Source organism: Dermochelys coriacea, chromosome 2 (assembly GCF_009764565.3).
Source record: "Dermochelys coriacea isolate rDerCor1 chromosome 2, rDerCor1.pri.v4, whole genome shotgun sequence".
NCBI classification, from domain to species: Eukaryota; Metazoa; Chordata; order Testudines; family Dermochelyidae; genus Dermochelys; species Dermochelys coriacea.
Window position 1 is genome coordinate 67,979,877 of NC_050069.1, and position 17,007 is coordinate 67,996,883.

A 17,007-nucleotide genomic window follows, 5' to 3' on the forward strand; every position below is an offset into this window, starting at 1 on the left:
GTTATGTGGTTGCTGGTGAGTAATTGCTTCAGGTTGGGAGGCTGTCTGTAAGCAAGGACTGGCCTGTCTCCCAAGATCTGTTAGAGTGAATGGTCGTCCTTCAAGATAGGTTGTAGATCCTTGATGATGCATTGGAGAGGTTTTAGTTGGGGGCTGAAGGTGATGGCTAGTGGCCTTCTGTTATTTTCTTTGTTGCGCCTGTCCTGTAGTAGGTGACTTCTGGGTACTCTTCTGGCTCTGTCAATCTGTTTCTTCACTTTAGCAGGTGGATACTGTAATTGTAAGAATGCTTGATAGAGATCTTGTAGGTGTTTGTCTCTGACTGAGGGGTTGGAGCAAATGCAGTTGTATCGTAGAGCTTGGCTGCAGACAATGGATCGTGTGGTGTGAGCTGGATGAAAGCTAGAGGCATGTAGGTAGGAATAGCGATCAGTAGGTTTCTGTTATAGGTTGATGTTTATGTGACCATTGCTTATTAGCACTGTAGTGTCCAGGAAGTGGATCTCTTGTGTGGACTGATTCAGGCTGAGGTTGATGGTGGGATGGAAATTGTTGAAATCATGGTGGAATTCCTCAAGGGCTTCTTTTCCATGGGTCCAGATGACGAAGATGTCATCAATGTAGCACAAGTAGAATAGGGGCATTAGGGGACGAGAGCTGAGGAAGCGTTGTTCTCAGTCAGCCATAAAAATGTTGGCATACTGTGGGGCCATGCGGCTATGCTGACAGCTTGTGCCACACACACTCAAAGAAACTGCGGCACCACCTGATCAACGTCCTCTCCAGCAACCAGGGAAAAATTAAGAATGAGCTCTCAAAACTAGATACTCTCAGAACAAAACAGCCTTCCACACAAACTTCCTTGTGGCTGGACTTTACAAAAACTAGACAAGCCATTTATAACACACACTTTGCTCCTCTACATAAGAAAAAGGACACTAAACTATCTAAACTACTACATGCCACAAGGGGCCACAATTGTGGTTCCCTTAACCCACCCAGCAATATTGTTTATCTATCCAACTATACTCCTAGCCCAGCAGAAGAATCTGTCCTATCTCGGGGCCTCTCCTTCTGCCCCTCCACCCCCACGAACATGATACAGTTCTGTGGTGACCTAGAATCCTATTTTTATAATCTCCAACTCAAGGAATACTTCCAACACACCTCTGAACAACATACTAACCCACAGAGACCTTCCTACCAAGACTACAAAAAAAGGATTCTGTGTGGACTCCTGAAGGTCGAAACAACAGACTGGACTTCTATATAGAGTGCTTCTGCTGACGTGCACGGGCTGAAATTGTGGAAAAGCAGCATCATTTGCCCCATACCTCAGCCGTGCAGAACACAATGCCATCCACAGCCTCAGAAACAACTCTGACATCATAATCAAAAAGGCTGACAAAGGAGGTGCTGTCGTCATCATGAATAGATCAGAATATGAACAAGAGGCTGCTAGGCAGCTCCCCAACACCACTTTCTACAAGCCATTTCCCTCTGATGCCACTGAGGGTTACCAAAAGAAACTACAGCATTTGCTCAAGAAACTCCCTGAAAACGCACAAGAACCAATCCGCACAGACACACCCCTGGAACCCCTACCTGGGGTAATCTATCTGCTACCCAAGATCCATAAACCTGGAAATCCTGGATGCCACATCATCTCAGGCATTGGCACCCTGACAGCAAGACTGTCTGGCTATGTAGACTCCCTCCTCAGGCCCTATGCTACCAGCACTCCCAGCTATCTTTGAGACACCACTGACTTCCTGAGGAAACTACAGTCCATCGGTGATCTTCCTGAAAACACCATCCTAGCCACTATGGATGTAGAAGCCCTCTACACCAACATTCCACACAAAGATGGACTACAAGCCGTCAGGAACAGTATCCCCTATAATGTCACCGGTAACCTGGTGGCTGAACTTTTTTACTTTGTCCTCATCCAAAAGTATTTCACATTTGGGAACGTTCAAATCAGCGGCACTGCTATGGGTACCTGCATGGCCCCACAGTATGCCAACATTTTTATGGCTGACTTAGAACAATGCTTCCTCAGCTCTCGTCCCCTAATGCTCCTACTCTACTTGCGCTACATTGATGACATCTTCATCATCTGGACCCATGGAAAAGAAGCCCTTGAGGAATTCCACCATGATTTCAACAATTTCTATCCCACCATCAACCTCAGCCTGGACCAGTCCACACAAGAGATCCACTTCCTGGACACTAAGGTGCTAATAAGCGATGTCTGGCCTACTGACCGCTATTCCTACCTAGATGCCTCCAGCTTTCATCCAGACCACACCACACGATCCATTGTCTGCAGCCAAGCTCTACGATACAACCGCATTTGCTCCAACCCTTCAGACAGAGACAAACACCTACAAGGTCTCTATCAAGCATTCTTACAACTACAATATCCACCTGCTGAAGTGAAGAAACAGATTGACAGAGCCAGAAGAGTACCCAGAAGTCACCTACTATAGGACAGGCGCAACAAAGAAAATAATAGAACACCACTAGCCATCACCTTCAGCCCCCAACTAAAATCTCTCCAATGCATCATCAAGGATCTACAACCTATCCTGAAGGATGACCCATCACTCTCATAGATCTTGGGAGACAGGCCAGTCCTTGCTTACAGACAGCCCCCCAACCTGAAGCAAATACTCACCAGCAACCACATAACAGAACCACTAACCCAGGAACCTATCCTTGCAACAAAGCCCATTGCCAACTCTATCCACGTATCTATTCAGGGGACACTATCATAGGGCTAATCACATCAGCCACACTATCAGAGGCTCATTCACCTGCACATCTACCAATGTGATATATGCCAACATGTGCCAGCAATGCCTCTCAGCCATGTACATTGGTCAAACTGGACAGTCTCTACGTAAAAGAATAAATGGACACAAATCAGACGTCAAGAATTATAACATTCAAAAACCAGTTGTAGAACACTTCAATCTCTCTGGTCACTCGATTACAGACCTAGAAGTGGCAATTCTTCAACAAAAAAACTTCAAAAACAGACTCCAACGAGAGACTGCTGAATTGGAATTAATTTGCAAACTGGATACAATTAACTTAGGCTTGAATAGAGATTGGGAGTAGATGGGTCATTACACAAAGTAAAACTATTTCCCCATGTTTATTCCCTCCCATCCCCCACCGTGCCTTAGACGTTCTTGTCAACTGCTGGAAATGACCCACCTTGATTATCACTACAAAAGGTTCCCACCCCGCCCCCCTGCTGGTAATAGCTCACCTTCAGTGATCACTCTCATTACAGTGTGTATGGTAACACCCATTGTTTCATGTTCTCTATGTATATAAATCTCCCCACTGTATTTTCCACTGAATGCATCCGATGAAGTGAGCTGTAGCTCATAAAAGCTTATGCTCAAATAAATGTGTTAGTTTCTAAGGTGCCACAAGTCCTCCTTTTCTTTTTGCGAATACAGACTAACACGGCTGCTACTCTGAAACATTGCTTCAAAAGGAATCCTAGGAAGGAAGCGCAGAATACTAGCATATATCCTACTCAATTACCTAGTTATAAAGCTTTCCTGATTATTATTTCTTGCTGCCAATGGTCAGAGATAGCATAGTTATCATCATTCTTGAAACATACTACTTAATAGACAACAACATGAGAGCATTTTCATATTGGTTTTAAGTTCTTTATTTCTTAGCTGGACATCTGCATTACATTTGGCTTGACTCCCTTAAAGAATTACTTTCTTTGGCAAAACAGTTACTGAATGGGGTAGAATTCACAGTAGGAAAATATGTTTGAAAAACCGAAATGATGTCAATGCCAGCTTAAATCCATCAAGCTTAAAATATATCATAAATGTACTTGTACTTTAAATATATATATTCCCCTTTTTTACCTCTGCTGGCAGCAACATAGGTGTATGCCATAAAACCACCCAGAAGAATGTGTAACAAATGTAGGTTGCCTTTTATATGTATTTTCTTTTCATGAATAATCACTCTGTAAACATAAAAAAACCCCACAATTTGTGTGAAGTGCTGTATCCAATAGCTGAGTCCACTATTCTTTGTACTCCAACTCCAGTCTTATGCCAGGTCTTCTGCACTGAAAAAGCACTGAAACTTCCCTAAAAGTAAGAATGCTATATTCATTTGAGAACAGTAGTGCTAAAGGTGTAGTGAGAGGCTCTTTGAAATAAAATAAAACCTGACTTTGTAAGCACTTTTAATACTGAAATTTATAAATATGCATTACCGAAGAAAGATTCAGAAGAAATCAGAGGTTTGTTGGGAAGAGATGCAATACAAGGGAACAATAACATTGCCAGATAAGCGTGCAGTAAGAATGGAAGAAGCAGGCTAGGAGACGGGATATCCTCTTCTAGTTCTACAGCAAGATGTTTCTATAGTTACAGTTAAAAGAATTAATGTTCTGCAAAGCGGTTTTGGGGAGAAATCTTCTACTGGAACTACTATTTAACTAAGATTTACCATAGCACCACAATTAAATTACCCACAATTTTTTAAAGAAAGATTAAAAAAATCGAAAACAAAGGAAAAAAACACAAATACCTGCACCGGGAGCTATTTATTAGCATAACACTCTTCTTTTTAAAGATTTAATAACAACTGAAGTATATACAAAGTATTACAGCATTTACACAATAAAAAAGTCTCCTATTAGCTGATGAAGTATAAGGTAGTGCTGCAATGTACTTCAGAGCATGAATACAATAATAATGAAGCAGACCACTGTACTTTCAACTTCTCTGCTACCACACACCACAACTGTCGATTGGAATGACAGTTAATTAAACCATTGGGAAGACACAGATTGTCAACAAAATTGTAACAGATTGACGTGCAGCACTAATCATCATAAGGAAGGGGGGGAAAGCTACATACTGTCATGTTTCTACACTTTCCTAGAGCTGTAACGAACTTTCACAGCCTTAGATATAACATATGCAAATCAACATAATCACAGTTTCTCAGATATAGTTTAGCTATCGAGTGTATTTACTTCTTAGCAGGAGGCTTTATACTGATATGGCTGTGTGTTTCCATTTTTGTTCATGAACTCTTCAAACAGGTCTACAAAAACTTAAAAGACAGCATGGAGTTTGTAGTCATGATGTGCTTGACTAATAAAGGCATTCAATATCAGCTATAGAATCTAATCATTCCTGTCAAAAGTTTAAGACTGGGAATCTTTATTTAACAAGAAAAGAAACAAAGGAACAAAAACCCAACACATCATTGAAGACATTTCTATCAGTCAACTTTCTTTGACACTTTTTAACCTCTCCATCAGTGTAACATGAAACTATTAATATTTTTACACTGAATCAAACTCAAGACTCATTTAGGCTACAAAAGGTCAAGCAGTTTTGCTAAACTACCTTCGCTGTAAAAATGAGGGAACTTAGAAAATTAAAACCATCATACTCCAAACAGTGCTTTAATAAAGGTGGATTCGCATATTTTAACAAAGGATGCATTATTCTCTGCAGTTTAGAAACACTTTTACATGAGCCAATAAATCCCATTCCACAGAAGATCAAGTTTCTTTGCCTATTGTTGTATGTCTAAGTCTCTTATTTTGGCCAATTTTGCCTTGTCTTTTAAAAGGATTCCATTTCAATTTAAAAGCTAGTAATGTCAGTTGACAATATCTGTATTTAAGACACAAAAACGTGAGATATAAAAAAACACAAGGAACTATATAAATATGAAGAAGTCATTTAACCTTTTCATGTAAACAATTTGATTATGATGAAGCCCTAATTAGATTCTGGTCTTAAACTTTTGGCAGATAATGTGTATGCTCAGCCAGGATTTGTAGTGTTATTGTTCAAGTGGAAGCCAGGTCAGTTCACATGTTGACAGGCATGCAACTTAAAAACATTGCACAACAAGCAACACAAAGAGATTTGAGAAGTGTACAAGACTTCAAGTAGACTTCACAACCCTTCACAACTGAATATTCACAGAAAAAGTTACGGTCCTTGCTTATTCTATTGTGGATTTCCTCTCACACATGGGACACTTTCTGTGACTCTCTAGCTTGCTTGATGCTATACAACCACTTGATGATTCTGGCATTTCTTTCAATTGCAGAAATGCCATATGGCACACGGTCATTGGCACTGTCATCATTTCTAAGGTCACTGTTGCTGTCCTGAGACTGTTCACAGTCTGAGCTAATCATGCTTGCACTGCGAAAGTTGAGGGATATAATATCAGAGTTAGCTCTTGCAAAATTTTCCATCCCAAGGTTTTCAAGCTCTTCAGGATCCAGTCCACAGTAGTTAAAGAATCGTTCAACATCTGCATCAACACGAAAGTATCTGTCACTTAAATCTGATTTTGATCGTTGTAGGGAGGGTCTTCGACTGACTCCACAACTGGATTCTACTGTGTCGATATCTGGGGATTTCAAGGTGGCAATGGCAGTAATTTTGGGTTTTGGAGGCAGAGGTGGAGCTGAACTACTGCAGGGTATTGCTTTTAAGGGCTTACCACTAGTTACTTTTCTAATGTCTGATGAGCTATGGGAAACATGCAAGAAAGTCTCGGCTGACTGTTCTAAGAGCCTCCTGCTCACGTTGGAGTTGCTTTCTTGAGGGCTGCTCCGGCCCTGGGTGGGGTAGACCTTTAAAGATTCTGCAAATGAATGCCGGTTCATCTCTGCTGAATCAGATCTGTGGGGAGGCCAGTTTCGTGAACTATGTTTGTGACCTGAACCTGAGCTGGAGCCTTCAGAGCTATTAATGATGTTTTTCAAAATCTCTAATTTTAAATTTTCTCTCTGGACACCACTCTCAGTCTTTGCATTGTTGTTGAACACTTTCAGGGTAGGGCTACCCAATGCTCGCTTGGCGGCAGGGCAAACCGGTGGCTTTGCAAGCACTGCTGGCTTTACAGGCTCTTGTTTGGCATTGATGACCTCTTGGCTCTTTACATATTTTGCTTTATCAGCTTCTAGTCTCTCCACAGCACTAAGTCTTTTTGGATTAGGCTCTGCCTGCCTGCGAAAATAGTCCGGTCCTTTGTTTAAGATGCGAAGAGGAACGGCAGATGTGAAAGTAACAGCAGGACTGACTGGTTTCACCATGCTACCTGTCTGTAGTGCTTCTGTAGGCATGTTTGGTGATCTTTCCCCCGCAGCCGTTTTGGATTCTTCTCTGGGAGCTTCTAAATGCACAGTGTAGAAACATGTACATTAAGCACAATGAATAGCAGATGAATCTTGGAATAGGAGTGTTAGCAGCAGTGCCTCATCTCACAGCCCATTAAATAACACTGCTTCTTTTTTAAAGGCAGCCTTTGTACAAAAAGGCCACCAGACACAAGTCCATATTAATCTGCTCTGCTGAATCCTTTCTTCTCGCTGAAAATGTGGGAGTCTCGTTGTTTTCTTTGTGCTCAACTACAGGCAGTGATCTGAAACATAAAATAACCAACCACATGTTAGTATCAGCGTGTGACATCACAGCTATAGAAACAGAGAAATTTTGTACACTCTTTCAGTTACTGGCTGAGTTACAGCTGTGGGAGTTCAGAGGAACCAGGCAGTCCTATCTAAAACATTCCATCACGCCTTTGCCTAGTGGCATATGTCTTTTTGACAGAGTAAGCAAACCTGGATTAATCACTCTCTCTTCATGGATATTTCCATGCATGTATTATAATGCATTTTTAAAATAAGACCTTCATTATTAATCACAATCTAAAGTTGGGTTTAAGAACACTATCACTGAAAAATCAATGAAAAACATCCATACATTTATATATGATTGGTTGCATTCACATTTCCACATCTTATGCCATTTCTCACTATCTCTTGGCTACCTTTGTGTTACTTTTCTTTTGGGCGGGGGAGGGAGGAAGGGAGGGAATGCGATGCTTTATGTATATGGGTGGAATGTGCCAATTTGGGGAGCTTATGCAGTCTCACCTAACTACAAGTGGTTGTTGAAAGATAATTTCCCCACTGATACTAGTGTGTTTTAAGCTAGCTAATTTATTTATATGTTTTATCTTGAAAAATAAGAACATTTTCAGGACATATTGCCCATAAAGATAAAATTTAAAAAATATCAATGCATTTTCCTTTATATTTCTTTACATTAAATGCTCAGGAAGATGAGCACGGTTGCAATGCTAGGAGTAAGTGGAGATCTGTAATATTTCCAAGTGCACCCAGTAGGCATTAATCAAGCATCAAATCCATAATTATAATGTAGTCTAGCTAAAGATACAAGCTGCATTGCAAAATCGGTTATAGCCTAACTCACTAAACTTTGATGATGAATTTACCTGCTAAAAAGTAAATTATATCAAAGATCCTCATGGCTGAGATTTGGGCAACTTAAAAAACTTATTTATGAGTTTGGAATGTGTATAACTTCTACTTCTTAAATTTTGATGCAATTGTTCAAGTATTAAATAGAGTACTCTGGCTAGCCGTGAATGAAGTTTACATTATCCGAATTATTTTAAGATTCTGTCATTTAATTTTGGTCACACTGGACCATAAAGCCCAACCTCAATGTTGTGTCCAAGTACTTTAATAATTTTCCCACATAAGGCACTCAGGGGCACTTACCAATGTATCTTACAATGTTTTTCAAAGCAGTGATTTGGCTAATGGAGCTTATTTGCTTTATTACTGCCCCATTGAGCCGTGCTGCCCTTTTCAATATCCCATTTCTCTCATCATTGAAATATATATATAAAAAAGAGCTTCCTCAACAGTATCAAGAAATGCATGTAAAGCCTCTCCCAGAGGCTGACTGCTTTAGTACATTTTAACAGGCCATGCATTTCCATCATATTATCGATTACACTGAGGATGATGATAATCCAGTTTTAGTACTCAGCTGAATTACTATAGAAAGGTAAAAGATTAAAATTAAAGATACAATTATTTAAAATATTCAGGAAAAGAGCAAGTATTTGTTCAAGCAGATATGATATAGACATTGAACATTCCGTCTAAACCATTCAAGGTCAAAGCAAGCAAATAAAGTATACAAATACTATAATAAGATTATAAGAAAAAGATGAGCTCTCCCCATAAGGTTTACTGTCAGATGTATTCTCCAAATACAAACTAATATATTTTGTTTGGTGATAAACCAGACACAGTTTCAGTCCAATTGAAAAGGCAGTGCAATGTTAATTAAGTCTCTCTTTCAGGGTTGTTTTATTAATCCCAGTGTTAACTCCTCAGCAGTCTGACTTCTTAACTTTCAAGACAGTATTTCAGAAAAAAGAAAAGTCCTCTTACCTCATGGAATCAAAATAGATATCAGCACCATTGTTTTGTAATTTGGAACCAGATTATCAAAGATACTGAGCACACTTGTGTGCAAACAGTTGTGTGCACTTTTGCATGCAAATACCTAATATGCATACACAAATCAAGTTTGTGCACATAATCAATTTAGATCTTCGTTTCTATATGTTTGTACAAATACCTGACCAATATATACGTAGGGTATTTGTGTGTACAAATCAGACACACACAAATCATGCAGGAACATTGACCATAAATTTAATAAAGAATGATAATATTTTAAATAGTGCCTGCTATTCAATGGCTTTAAAAGCACTCAAGGAAGCAAGATCACAACCCTCAGTTCCCTCCACAGCCATTGTCATTAGGCCACTATGATCCTGCTTCAGAAGACAGTCTTCCAGCTGCATTCTCTTACCTGAGGAGCAGACCAGCACAATACTACAGAGACACAGTATTTGTGAGAAAACAAAACATCACAAAGCAAGATTATTTTGGAAAATCTTGGCACACCACTTACTAGTCACTGGCTCAGAACAGCCCCAATAAAAACTGGAAAGCATGCTACACACCCAGGGCTGACTTCAAATTAGTATTAAAATATTTAAAAAGAGTACTGTATGACTCTGTGTGTGTGCAAGTAAGCAAGTATGGGAGCAAAGGGCCTGATACAAAAGCTCTTTGAAGTCAATGGAAAGGGTCTATGAAGGGAGAAACAAAACCAACCTTACTCTATGGTTTAAATTGTGTTACTGATGTACTGTACTTAAATATCAACATAATTTAGGTTAGAAAAGTTTATTAAACCTTCAGGTCAGAGAACTAAGCCTGCCACTCAGATGCAGTTACAAAAGATTAACTAAAATATTAATAGTTTACTGAAATTATACTAACAAACACCCTCAGTACAAAGCTTTTCTGGAATGTAAAAGAAATATATAAAACCAACCAAAGTTGCAAGTACTATTATTAATATGACATTACTGCACAATATTCAAGTTTACTTTCTCCTTCCCTCACACATACCACTATATTCTAAGCAAAAAGCTAACAATGTTAATTGACAAAAAGAAGAGCATTTCATTTCCCTACATCTCTGTTGTTTGCCTTGTGGAGTGTATTCTTTCCATACCACACAAGTGATATAACCTTTAACTGCGTTCACGTGGGGTTGATTCACAACAACAGTGTACACTGAAATAATGTTAAAGTTGCAGCACATCAGTAAAAGGCAAGGGGGGAAATCCTGGCCCCAGTAAAGTCAATGGGGTTTTTGCCATTGACTTCAATGGGGACACGGTACTATCCAAGGATAAATGCTCTTAACTCACACTGCAAGGGAGAGGGCTGGAGGGAGGCAGGAGGAAGCACAATACCACGAGATAATAAAGATAACCAGCCTTTACTCTGTCAACCCAGATTGTCAGCCTTTGCTTTGTCTTGTCTGAATTTTTAAAGGCTCAAGTCAATTTTATTTTCAATTTTTTAAAAGTACCTATCACAACCTTTAGACACATTTACATCAAATATATACATCACTCAAATTAAAAACGTAACTAAACACAACTAATTGACATAAACATAGCTAACTGACATCAGCTGAAAGGACTCAAAGAAAAAATCCCAAATCACAAAAGAGATCTCACTTCCCATGTGCCTTGTAGGTCAAACTCAGGATCCATTGGACCAAAGGGGAAAGTACATTTCAGAGCTATGGGTCCCATTCTGAAGTGACAGTGGCTTGGGCCTGGTCTACACACACAGTTGCACTAGTTCAACTAACGGGGTGTGGTTTAAACTGATATAGTTACCCCCTGGGTTTAACAGCTGGTTCAGTTTGGTTTGATCCTGGTTTATGTGTGTATAATTTGTATCTGTAAGTTTATAAATATAAATATAAACTATATAAATATAAGCTAAAATAAGCCAGTAAACTGATATAAGTTTCTTGTAACTGTTTAATTTTTTCAGTGTTTAAATCAGTTTTAAACTGGTAAAACTTGTGTGTGCACAGAAGCGCTCAGATGATGTCTGTTGTCAGGATACAGCATAAGGAGAGAGACAATTTCTAAGACAGCTTATGACTCAAACCACAAATCAAAGTGCTGATTTTCAATTTCACCTGGGGAAAAAAAAAAACCTATAAGGAGCACTGATGTAATATGCTCCATGCAGTAAGAGGCGCTAAACAGTCAGGAACAGTCTACACGGGTGGAAGTTTCAGGGTGGTTTTTAAGAGTTGCCTCAGAAGGACTGTATTATATTGATCCATAGTAGCGACAAAGGCTTGGATAATTGTAGCAGTCGCCTTTCAAGAGGAAAGGCTGAAATTTTGTTGACTACTGCTACCTGCCTAATGTGTTACTTAAAATAAGCACATATTCAAGAGAGAGAACTAGCTTTTCCTGTTATAGTATTTTCTTAACAGGATTTTACCAATGGCCTGACAGCTTGATACCGATGCCAATTCTATTCTATTCTTACAGCATGTGCAAACATACACATCAATTCTTGATACTGAACCTCCTTATGAAATGTTTAAAACAATTTTTGAGTCTGTATAAGAAATCAGTTTTCTAACCTAAATACCAATTGTTGCATCCTAATATATCAAAAAGTTCCATCCAATATTATGGAATAAGGAATAAAAAACTTCAATAGAAATAAAAGTCTGGTTTACTTTCATAAAGACTGACTTGGTTAACTTTTAACTTAAATCCAACCAAAAGGATCTTTTTATATTAAATTAAATATTTCCTTCTAAGCTGAAACTTTCCATTATCAAAAACCAGTCATCAGTTAATATTAATTCTATTCTACTGTGCAGTTAAACCTGTGAATTTTAGACTAGAACCCCAGTCTATCTCTGAAACAGAGATATGAACCATGTTATAAATGCCAGGATTCTAGCAAAGAAAGAGTATCCAAAAATTCTATTTACATACATACGCCAAAAAAGTGGCTGTGCAACCTAGTACCTTCTTCATCACAAAGGTAGGATGTAAACATATGTTTATTGTTTGACAGGAGCTAGAGTGTGTCTTTGATGAAAAAAATAAAATTAGAAGGTTTTAGAGTAGCAGCCGTGTTAGTCTGTATTCGCAAAAAGAAAAGGAGCACTTGTGGCACCTTAGAGACTAACAAATTTATTTGAGCATAAGCTTTCGGAGCTACAGCTCACTTCATCGGATGCATTCCGATGAAGTGAGCTGTAGCTCACAAAAACTTATGCTCAAATAAATTTGTTAGTCTCTTAGGTGCCACAAGTACTCCTTTTCTTTTTGCTACAATTAGAAATATTCTTTTCTGCTGTAGAATCCTGCACTGTTCTATTTTCAACCCAACATCCATAATCTGCCCTCAGTTATACCTGCTTCTGGATAAATACCTTCCTATAAAAATCTGCACAAATACTCAAGAAAGCCCAGAAACAAAACCTCCTTATCTTCCACCTACAGACCAAAACCATTATGAGACATGTATAGGTCCCCACATTCTTTAGAGGAGTATTACGAGCTGTATTTGTAAAAGCAGTAATGTAATCAATTCTGTTTTCTCTATGCCCCTGTACTGCTCAGAACAGAATTCACTGACGAATAATTCAGACTGTCATTTTAAAAAGTAAAAAGGTTTACTAATGTGACTTTTTTGTAACTACAGCTCTTTGTGAAGATTTCTGTCTCAGTATGTTTGATTAGAATGATTCACTAAAAATTCTGCAGGGGCTTGGAAACATTTCCTCCTCAGTCACGCACCTGCAGACTATGTTTATTTCTATGGCAATGACTGATAAATATTGTAATAGGTAGATGCATTTTATATACATGGAGAGTACTTCTTTCAAACAAACTCTCAGAGATTGCATGAAGCTTTTGCCAGATGAATTAAGCTTCACTATAAGTATCAAAACTGTATACATTTTAAAAAAACCTCTCCTCTTAATTAAACCTCTGATATTAATAGGGAAAGAAATGTTAAATCTAACTAATTTTTTAATCATTTATGCTGTGTGTTTACCCTTTGCACTTTTCTTAGCACAAACAATGTTTACTAGGCTATTTTTAGTTAGTTTTTACTTGGGGTTTTCATGCACTTGAACATTTTTGCAGTGCTGGTTTTTGTAGGGGGTTTGTTGTTATTTCTTACATAAAATGCCATGCACAGCCATGCTTTATATTTTATAGTTATTATTATTTGTATTACCATAGCACTAGTAATTGGGGCACTAGCCTAGGACTTGGGAGACCTGGGCTCAATTCCCTGCTCTGCCACAATCTTCCTGTATTAGCTTGGCCAAGGCACTTAATTTCACTGTACTTCAGTTCTCAATCCGTAAAATGTGGATAACACTACTTCCTTGCTTCACAGGGGTGTTGTGAGGATAAATATATTAAAGATCATGACGTGCTCTGAAATCTACTGACGAAAAGCACTTTTTAAGAAATAGGTATAATTATTATTAAAGACTGTACCGTGAGATGTTACGAAAGAATCTTCAAGACTTAGACACAGCCTGGGTGCGAGGACCTGGAGAGATATCTGAGTCAAAGCTGACACACAGATTACGAGCCTGAGCGATAAGCAGGATGGTGGCGTTGTACATAGTAATTGAGAAAAGAGGACTAATGGGGAAAGATTAGGAGATATGGTTTAGCTAGGCTGAGCTGACAACTAGACATCCACAAGAGAGGTCAGAGACAGGTTGAGATTTTATTTTGGACAGAAGGAGGCAGGTCTGAGTCGTCAGCACAAAACTAGTAGTTGAATTTGTGTTTGCAGATGAGATTACTCAGAGATATGGTGTAGAACAGTGATTCTCAACTCGCGGCCCGCATAAAGCCCAATTAGCACACACTTGCGGCCCAGCTCAGGCTGCGTGCTAAAGGCTGGCCCACATGGTGGGATCCGGGTTCCCAGCTGCCCAGTGCAGTGGGGTCTGGGCTGCCCTGCCACCTAGTGCGGCATGGTCGGGGGTCTGGGGTCAAGGCTGCTGGACGGCTCCAAAGGGTTAGTGGTCTGGGGTCCTGGGCTGCTGGCCGGTCCCACAGGGTTCAGGGCTACCACCCGGCTCTGCAAGCTCCAGGGTCTGAGGCTGCCACCCAGCCCCGCAAGTTCTGGAGCAGCCACTCGGTGCGGTGGGGATCTGGGGCTGCCGCCTGGCTCCACAAGCTCTGGGGTCTGGGCTGCCACTGCCCTGCCATCCGGCCCCTGCAGCCCAGGTAACACAATGATAAATAAGTTGAGAACCACTGGTGTAGAGGGACAGAGAAAAGGGGACCAAGGATAGTCCTGTAGGACCCCTACAGAAAGCTGGAGGGCAGATGAGGAGGAGCCTGAAGAAGTGATTTAAAAAGTAGGAGGTGTCTCAGTTAGGACATGACTTCAAGAAAAAGAGCATGGTCAACAGTGTCAAAGGCACTGACAGGTCAAGGAGGATGAGGTCAATAGAGACTATTGCAAGAGCGGTTTCAGTGGAATGCAATGGATGGAAGGTGATTGGAGAGAGTCTAGGATGGAACTGGAAGACAGAAGTTCCTGAGAGTAGTTGTAGAAAGTGTGTGTCACCGTTTCAGGGTAACTGCACCTGTATTCACCCTTTGTAATCCACTCCAGGAATTCCCAATCAAGTCTCAGGTCTCCAGCCGTCAACTGTCACTGGGCAGGGAACCTTGTGACCAGGGAAGGGTAATGCAAAGGACCGTCCCCATATCTGATTTTTCGAACCTTTGCCCTGAGAGGAGAGGGGAACCTTTCTCTGTGGATTATTTATTCACAAGATGAAAAGGCCCAAACAGCATAAAGGACTAACTCACAGATCCATGAGTGTTCTTGTTCTGAGCAAAAAGGGGTTATAAACTTATAACCATAGTGGAGTTTGAAGGATTGTTCACTGGCCAGAGCCCCGGCTGGAGATGGGGTGATCTCTGGTAAACTGATTATCATGCAGGAAGGCTCTTTTTATTGTTTTCCATGTTTTCTCTATAATACTTTTGCCTTAAGAATAATTACATGCTTAGAAAGAGTTGGGTGGTAACAACTGTGGCAATTACACTATTTGCCATCTCTAAGGAGAAAAGAAAAGCAGGCCTGCTTAAGCAGTCTGACTTTGCTGAGGAATGCTCTAATAAATCTGTTAGTCTCTAAGGTGCCACAAGTACTGCTTTTCTTTTTGCTGAGGAAGTCACACAGTGCAGGCAGGGAGCTCGTCAGTCTGGAAATACCCCAGTCAGAAGGGAGAGAGGTGCAGGTCTCTGCCCAACAAAAGTGATGGCCAGGGAGCTGGAAGCCAGAGAGTGAGTGCTCTTGCTAGACCATAGAAGGGAAGTAGAGGTGCAGTTGCCCTGAACTGTGACAGTGTGTTCAATGAGCTTAGAGATGAAAGGCAGAAGGCAGATGGGGCAGTAGCTGGAGAGGCAAGTGGGGTCAAGATGTTATACAGCTTCTAAATAAATAAAACATTTTCAGATTGATTTACATTAATAACAAATCTAATTGTGAACAAATTTTCTAAAACTTTTCTTTTAAAAAAAGTCTAAATTGATATCTTTAGACCTAAACCTCTTGACCTTTTAAGTATAGGGTCTCATCCTATTCTCTGTTAAGTAAACACTGTTGCTTGAGCTAAAGTGTGCAGGATGAGGCATTAAGTTTGTATAGTCTTTAAAACTCAAAAGATTTTATGTAGATGCCTGGAGGTACAAAGATTGATGGTGGGAATTAGAAAATGTACGTGTGTGTATAGTATACTATATACTACTGTGTGCACACATATAGTAAACTGTATAGTTAGTATAAAATAGTGATCTTGAAATAAAACTAGGAGTCTAAATTTTCTAAGGTCATTAGTGTTTTGAGGTGCCTCCCTTTCTGGCTGCCAAACTTGAGATACTTAAAGGGGGCTGATTTTCAGAATACTAGGCCCTGTTAAGTTGTTTCATGTTGGTCACCGAAAAATACTAGTCACAGTTGAAAATTTTGGTCAGGATCTGTGAAAAATACTTGTATTGGCCTCTGTTTTGCTGCTACTAAAATTTAATGGGCATTTGTTAGTAAAGAGAGGATCTAGCACTTCATCTATAGTATAATGACAAATCACACATTAACCACTTCATGTATGTTTTAATAGTTTGTAGCCACAGCAGAATAATAATAGGCTATACTACAAATACATCATGGAGCATTCACGTGAAGACTATGGGGTTGCAATAAGCCTTGTATAAATACCTATGTAGTCACCTGAAAATATCAGCATCAGGAAACTGTATTAAAAAAAGCCTTAAATCTGATTTGACTCCCAAAGTAAGTCCAATTCAATATCCAGAGGATTTTTTCCCATTAATGACCTCCAGGATAGAGACTGGATACTAAAATGGAAAGCTGGCTTTAGAACAAAGCAGGTAGGACTGTCAAATCCTGAGGACTAAATACCTTTCCTTATGCCTAAAGACATTGATGTAATTATGATGGAATTTTTCTTACTGCAATAACTTTTTTGATCTGTAAGTACAGTAGAACCTCAGAGTTACAAACACCTCAGGAATAGAGGTTGTTTACAACTCTGAAATGTTCATAACTCTGTGTCATAAATATAAAGGGAAGGGTAAACACCTTTAAAATCCCTCCTGGGCAAAGGAAAAACCCTTTCACCTGTAAACAGTTAAGAAGCTACGATAACCTCACTGGCACCCGAC

At 39.7% G+C, this 17,007-nt stretch overlaps 1 protein-coding gene across 8 annotated transcripts in view; it reads right to left on the bottom strand.

The window, feature by feature from the left end:
• Positions 1–3,681: 3,681 nt before the first annotated feature.
• Positions 3,682–17,007, bottom strand: part of FAM110B (family with sequence similarity 110 member B) — a 176,201-nt gene continuing 162,875 nt past the window's right edge. For all 8 annotated transcript variants that reach the window (XM_043507830.1, XM_038392694.2, XM_038392690.2 and 5 more), the window contains one exon: positions 3,682–7,458. In XM_043507830.1, coding sequence (XP_043363765.1) covers positions 6,047–7,159 — 1,113 coding nt within the window. In that variant the 5' untranslated portion in view covers positions 7,160–7,458 and the 3' untranslated portion in view covers positions 3,682–6,046. The remainder of the gene's footprint in view (positions 7,459–17,007) is intronic.